The sequence below is a fragment of the Atta colombica genome, unplaced genomic scaffold (assembly GCF_001594045.1).
Source record: "Atta colombica isolate Treedump-2 unplaced genomic scaffold, Acol1.0 scaffold268, whole genome shotgun sequence".
In the NCBI taxonomy this organism is placed as follows: domain Eukaryota; kingdom Metazoa; phylum Arthropoda; class Insecta; order Hymenoptera; family Formicidae; genus Atta; species Atta colombica.
This window is the reverse complement of record NW_017259368.1, coordinates 544,252-552,290: the sequence shown is the minus strand read 5'-3', so window position 1 is coordinate 552,290 and position 8,039 is coordinate 544,252. Positions and strand designations below refer to the sequence as shown.

The following is an 8,039-nucleotide window of genomic DNA, read 5'->3' as shown; positions in this document are numbered from 1 at the left end:
AATATTTTTTGCACTCACTATATAACATACATATACAATGAGTGCAAAAAGCATTCGTACAGAAAAAATATTTTTTAAAAAACTTTATTTTTAAAAAGTAAATATTATCCAGCGAGAAATGAATCATTGAATTGATGAATCAATACATTAAATACGATAATTTCAACATGAGTTTGATGTTGATTTGATGTTTAATTAACAATCATTTCTTGTTGGATAATTAACAATTTATTCATAAAGAATAAAATAGACTGTATGTTTCTTAAAATTACATATATCAAAAAGATGTATATTAATTATATAAAATATCATCTAAAATCATCTAAATCATCTAAAAAATAAGCGAAAATTAAAAATTATGTGTTTGAATGCTCAAAAAGTACAGACAAAAAATTTAGCTTCTAAAATCAGAAATTCATGCGAGGATCGTTTGTTTATGTTAAGAACAGAATGTATTCATTGTATATAAAATTGCTAATTAATGTTTATTTTCTACAAATAAGATTTTTTTTATAACAAATTTCCTTGTACGAATACTTTTTGCTCTTACTGTATATAAATATATATATATATATATATATATATATATACACACATCATTTGGAAATTTGTGTTAAATTTAACATTTCACGCATTCTAAACAGTTCACTCAAACTTATATGTAATAGGCTTTCTACAATAAGAAGCTATTACCTAATCTTTAAATCTAAATTAATCAATCGATTATTCTTCTCACATTCAATTGTAATTGATTGATTTTTTATCATTTATATTGTTTATAATATAGAGATATAGAGATATATCTAGAAATCGAAAAAAGCTTCTTAATTTAACACAAGATGAATACATTAGAAGATAACATAAAGATAATTTAAAAAGATAATATTGATTCAGTTTGTAAACAAATTGTGGAAGCATATTTTTGCAGTAAAATTAACATTATGATATGTTAAATTAACACATATTTTATTTATTCGTTTTAGAATTTACATTTTAAAATACGTTATTTTTATGTTATTTGTTCATTTACTCACAAATTATTATTTTAATACTAAGGCGTGTTAAATATCAATTTAATGCAAACTATTTAAATAACATAAACACATTATTACTTGATAAATATAAATACTAAATTAATACTTGATAAATATAATAAAAAAAATCAACACAAAAGTTTACAAGAATTTGAATCGGCCGTTTCCAATACAAATAAATATGTTTTACTGTTGTATGTACATATTGTATATATATATCTTTAGCTTTAAATGTTTATTGGTACGAATAAAATAAGGATTTATTCAAACTGATTATCCACTTATTAAATATCCATAGAAGATAATGATGCTTGATCTATATATTACATATTATAAGCGCAAGGATTATGTTTCAATTTAATCGCTCTATGTAGATTTCAGCGCAACGTAATTATCACTTATGCAAATATTATATTGAGTCTCTTAATTCATTATATAATATGATAATTGCAGTTTCTGTGATATACTAAAACATGGATCCATCTCATTTTTGTAAACGTACATTTTGAATTTTATTATCGCTCTTTTAAATCTCATGTTAGATGATTCGTACAGAGATAATTTAAGGAATACGCATTGATCCGAATTAACTTATACGACGTTTCCTAATAGTTATCCTCCATTTATGCGTTGCCTGCAATAAATTTGAAATGAGATCAAGGATGGAGCACTAGCGAACGACATTTCTCGTTGATCAGAATAGAAGTAATCGAATTTCGAGCTCAAATCGAACAACCCCTACATCTAATCAGACTTGTTTTATGGGATATGGTGAACGGGGTTGGCGAGATTTGGACGATACTGACGAATGCAGACCGATCGATTATTGGTTTTCATCGGATACGGGGTAGATGTATTATTGTATTGGCGAAAAATTGACGGATCTCAATCCGCAAAAATAGACTGCATTTCTTCATATCCTTTGATAACTCGCTCGCTAAATTATATAAATAGCAAGATCGACCATTCTTACACAAATTCGCGAAAAGTCGATCATTCTGTCTTTATTTTTAAAAATTGTTAACAACGTATCTTGAAACGTTGAATTTCGTGCAACCGTGTTTACATGGAAAAAAAAATTTTGTTAGAATATTTAAAATTTTAACTAGATACTTTGAAAGTAATTTGGTTGGACCATCAAAATATTTATGTAAAAATCTCAAACAAGAATGAACAATGTTGTAAAAAGTTTTGATATTTTAACAGTCAGTTTGAACATCCTACATAATTATTTTGATGATCAACATCTAACAAAATTATTTTCAGATTTGTACCTATAATATCTTAATTTTTAAATAAGTCAACAAAATCATTCAGTGTAATAAAGTAACATTTTATGTAAATTCTGCATCATACACATCGTATTACGAGTAAGTTATCGACAAAATGACGTTAATGAACTTACGTCTCGGATATATTGTTCATAAACAGTTTCGCTACGCATCGATTCTCCAGCATAACAAATTTTCCAGCATCCTACGCTGAAGACCATGGCATATTAATAATCCCGCGCCGTTGCAATTAATTGGCTGCTGAAGGTGGTCTGCAATTTGAGCGAGCAATGTTTTGGCGTGATTATGTACCTGCGCCGAGGTAATAAGATCTATATTGGCGGGAATATCTGACGTCGAGAACAGTAATATTCACTGACAGAACAAACGATGTACATTGCGTACAATACGGCAGGAAATTAACGCGATGTATGTACGTAAAGCCATGCACTGAGAATTACCTTGGTGAGAATGTTGCATGTCGTTTTCTAAATCGCGAGAGGAAGATCACGTTGAAACGTACACAACCGCAAAAAAATCCTTATTTTCATTCTCATCACGTTTGATTCCTCGGTCTAGTTTCGAAACTTTGAAGTTTCAACACAAGATAAGAGAGGTCATGGAAAGGAATGTGACAATATCCTGCCTGTCGCGACGCGGATGAGCAAAATTCCTTGACAGGAAGAGAGCGGGCAACCTCCTGCAGGATCCACGAGATTCGTGGCCGGAAACGCAAGGACGGTGATCGATGTATAATCACGTGAGAATGTACAATTCTCCTCCCTACAGTGTACCATGCACCGTGTAACGTTCTCGCGGCGTGCACATGTATTCCCTTGCCAGGAAGGAAAATTAATGCTAGCAATTCGGAAGTTTTCCAGGTTAACGTTGAAAAAGAATAGCGATTGCTATATAACCCTATCGTGGAACGAAAAATTAATTTTGCATCCACGATAAAACGCATGCTTTCTCAAACCGTAAATTCCTTAACCCTTTTTATAGTCTAAATTTTTTAAATGTTCTCTGACCACCACTTCTAAAACACATTTGTTATTTACAATGCCCAACGTTTATTTTCTTTACCGAAGAAAAAATTGCGTTACTTTAATTCTCCGTCGACTATGTGAAATTTCCACCTTTCGTCTGCAATTTGAGTCTTCAATTTTCAATGCAAATTTTTATATTATTAATTCGGGACTAATAAAGATCTGCAAAATTTTTGTATATTTTAATAACGAGTTTTTAACTATTATAAGAGTTGGATCGTATTTTATTTATTTTTTACAAATTTAAATTTATTTATCAAAATTCACAAACAAAAAAATCGACTGTATCTGTAAAGTCTGACATTGCCGGAGGAGAGTTTATTTTAATTTTTTTTTATAATCATATAGAGAAAAAAAATCTTATGTTAGAAGCATAGGAAAACATAAATGAAAAGGAAATATAGAACATTCAATAGAATTTTTAAAGTATCCTTATAAAATATCCTTATAAAATTTAACTAAATTTAGAATTAATTTTTCTAACATGCGTTCTCGCAATTTTCTATCATTCATATGTTAATACCAATTTAAATCTCTCTCACTTAATGAGAAATGATTAACTAGAGAAATGATTTTGCACATATATCATAGTATTATATCATAGTAGATCTGAGGTTTGATTCCGAGATCAGGCGACGCGAAACATCGAATTAAAGTTCCAAGTCGACTCTTAAATACCTGCGAGCTCACGATAAATCCAGCCATTGGAGCGTAGCCGACCGGATTATTTATCCCAAGATTATTTCCTCGTACAATTCCAACTTCCGGTCTAATCCTCCCGCCGATCGCTAACGCCCAGCCCGGAGTCACCAGTCCGAATCACGAATCCGGTGGTTTACGGCAGTTCGCTCCTCGCGATCGCGGGCAAAAAGACGGTATTACCGGCGTCGTTCATGGGCTGCTTTTATTTCAGGAAAGTCGTCGAACAATTTCTCAACGGATTATACCGAGATTTGCTCTCTGGAAAGTTGGGTAATTCCTTTACAAGTTCGCGCTGGAAGAAGTTTCGTCCCCGCCGCCCGCCTTCATTCTGTCGATCCACTGTCCGTCTCTCGCGTTCTCTTTTTCCATCTTACGTCCTACGAGGACAATGGGAATAATTTCCTTTCGCTTCAAGGCGCCTTTCTGACGCGACGAAATTAGCGGTTCAGTTTCTGCGGATTCTTAAATCTGGATTAATGAGATATCATTTAAAAAAGTGACAGATGAGCTTCAGCCGCGTCAATCTATGTAACGCACCCGTCTCAAAAGAACTTCTGCTTTTAATAAGAAACGAGATATTACGTAGTAATGGCTACATAATTTATATGTAGGAACATTATATTTCTCAAATATAAAATTTCATAAAAATGCGTCGGCCTTTCTTGTTAGATTGCTGATTCAACATGCACGATATGCTTTTTACAGAATAGCAATGGATTACAATGCCAAGTACCTGATATTTTTAGTTCTCTGCCTGGTATTATCCGAGTACGAAGCGGACGATAAATACCGGACGAATCTTTCGAGGAAACGACGTTACGTTGTTTTTCCCGAAGGTTCCACATTTTCCGTAAGTATTGCACAATATCGATTATCGCAAATAATTTTTATGATTCCCACTTAAACTCAAAACGCTATTATTATTCATAGCATCAGAAATCATTATGCTAATGTTAGCTTAAATAACTGATTTTTAGAATATGTTAAATATTAATTTAAATGCAAATGTAACGGCTGCATTAATTAATTTAACATTTAGTTGTAAGAGACGTCGCTCGAAAGCTACTGCGTGCGGTAATTAATTCGATAATTAATTACTTATCGATTGAATGCATTTGCCAATAGATAATTCTGAGATTATATGATAGAATCATTACATTTTATTATTTTTAACATATCGTAGAACGCTGTAATATTTTTACATACAATCGAAATCATTTTCAAACGCTGAATGATAATTTAATTAATTATCGAAAATTTTTTTTTTTAAGTGTAATAATTACCTTCCAATTTTGTCATATATACCACTTTATGATTATGTACTCCAATTATATACTACGGTTGTATCATACGTGCTTTTATTTTTTTTCTACGTGTCCTACGAGCAGAAATTGGTCATCAAATAATTTTTTATCATCAACTTTACAGAAAAACAAAAATTATTTATTTTCTTCTCATAGAGCTCTAAGAATTTTTTCAGAATTTTTATCAACTTTTTAGTATTGTATTTTTTACCAACATGAGAAAATACAAATATAGAGTTCTATAAGAAGAAAATAAATAATTTTTGTCTCTTGCAGTTTTTCTGTAAAATATTGATAGTATTTGATTAAAAAATTATTGAAGACTAATTTTCGACTAATTTTTAATAAATAATATCTTGTTTACTATTGCGAAAATTGCAAAGTGTTAGAGGATTTTTCGACTCAGTTTAGTCAATTCTACCCCATGAAATATTTGGCGATTATTTTGGGACACCTATAATATTCTAGTTATTTCATAAATTATTGATAAAAATATTTTTAATTGATGCGTTTTCGAATAAAAATAATACATAATTAGTGAGCGTTGCGATCTGTACGGTAATAAAGCTTTATATATCAAAGCGCATAAGTCTTCCATTTTGGATCTATTAACTATATCCTACACCTTATACTAATAATACTAAGCGCTTATTGGACTACAGATGACTTTTTAAATCGAAATGGAGACTGAAAACCATAGGAAGATTGTCGGCATTTCGACTCAAATCAAAGGAATGCGCTACTTTAATAACGTAATTACATCGCGTTTATTACTAAATATGTAAGTTATATTAGATTGATACAATATGATTGTTTAATACATCAATTAAATTATAAGACTGCCAATTACAATCAAAGTTAAATGTTTACAGTAATATATCAATATGTATTTTAAATATCATTATCTCAGAACTATGATTGCACGCCAATTATTTTTGAACTTGTAATTCAATTAATCTGAGATATTAATAATTCCCCAAAATTAAACTAAAAATTGTAAAAAATTTATTACAAAAAATATTATCTATATCGAGAATCAAATTCGGATTTTATATTATGTTAGCATCTTCAAAGATTAGCATTCTCACAGATAAAAATACTTTTCAGTAAATTCTTTATAAATTTTAATTTAATTTGGAGAGAATTATTAGCATTTCAAATTATTGCAACATTTGAACATAATCGGCGTATAATCAAGGTTCTGAAATAAATGTATATATAAAAATAATAATTGCCTTAAATATTTAACTTTAGCAGTAATTGACACTCTCGTATTTAATTGATTTATTTATGTAAACGGTTTCAAATATTTCAAATAAAAATTATTTATAATACATATCTTTTCATTATTCCAATCCAAGTGTTTAAAAGTAAAATCTAAATGGTAATAGCTTTATTACTAATTCTAATGATGTGTATCTCATTCGTATAAAAAAATGTGACATTATAACAACTGTTGTCAAGTTAAAGTTTCCACAAAATTTTATGTATTACGCGTATAAAAGATTATCTTTTTAAAAAAAACATAAAAAAAATACATGCCATCGAATAGAACGTAAATGACACGTTACGTACCAAATTAAATTCTATCAAATTAAAAAGTAAAACTCAAGTGGTACTATCTTTGTTATTTACTTAACTGTAATTATATGTATATCATTTGTATAAAAAATTTAATATCAATTGGCCATAAATTAAATTCCATAAAATTTTACGTATTATTCATATAAAAAATTTGATGTCAACATTTGGCATCAAGTTGAACTCCATAGCAATTAAATAAATGATATAAAATTAAATAAATAATATTAATTTAAATGATATGTATCATTCATACAATGAAAAAAAATAGTCTAAATTTAAATAAATATTGAATTTAAATAAATATTGAATACTGCCAACTAAACATCATTTAATTACAATAAATAAATATTTACTTAATAAAAAGAAATGATTGTTAAATCAAATTAATGTTTTTTGTATCAAATAAATATATTTTTAACACAAATTATAGAAATTAATGCTTTAAACAATCTAGCTGGATCTTAAATGCTTGTATAATTCTGTGTGAAATTATGTACTATATATAGTTTTTTGAAAAGCGCGCCGATTTTTCTGTCTTGAAATACTAACTCTATTAAACTACCGCAGTAATATTACGAGTTAAATTGACTAGCAATTTAAAAATTTGATGCTTTTTCGCACCTTCGTACGATCTTAATAATGCTGAGTGACATATTAAAATGCAAATAATTAATTCTTATTGCGAAAAATATTACTTCGGCCACGAGGATATATATTTTTATATTTAATAAATATTTGGTTGGTACTATTCAAATAAATATTTATTGAAATTTAGGATATTTTTTTCTCAGTGTATAAAAGATTTGTTATCAACAACTGGCGCCAAGGATAAATTCCATAAAATTTTGTGTATCATTTGTAAAAAAGATTTAAAATCAACAGTTGGCGCCAAATTAAATCCCATATCAAATTAAATAAATAATACTAACCCTAATAATATGTATTATTCTTATAAAAGATTTGATATCAATAATTGGCGCCAAGTTAAATCCCAAACTAATAAAGAATATAATTCAAGTAGTATTTTTAATTATTATACAATTAATTAATTATTATACATTATTTTTAATTATTATACAATGAAATCTAATATATATC

General features: G+C 28.6%; 1 protein-coding gene across 1 annotated transcript in view; it reads left to right on the top strand.

The window, feature by feature from the left end:
* The first annotated feature begins 4,765 nt into the window (after window positions 1-4,765).
* The window catches only part of LOC108689286, a 10,560-nt gene continuing 7,286 nt past the window's right edge, over window positions 4,766-8,039 (top strand). The window contains exon 1 of the mRNA XM_018196007.1: window positions 4,766-4,903. Within this exon, the coding sequence (XP_018051496.1) occupies window positions 4,766-4,903 (138 nt within the window). The remainder of the gene's footprint in view (window positions 4,904-8,039) is intronic.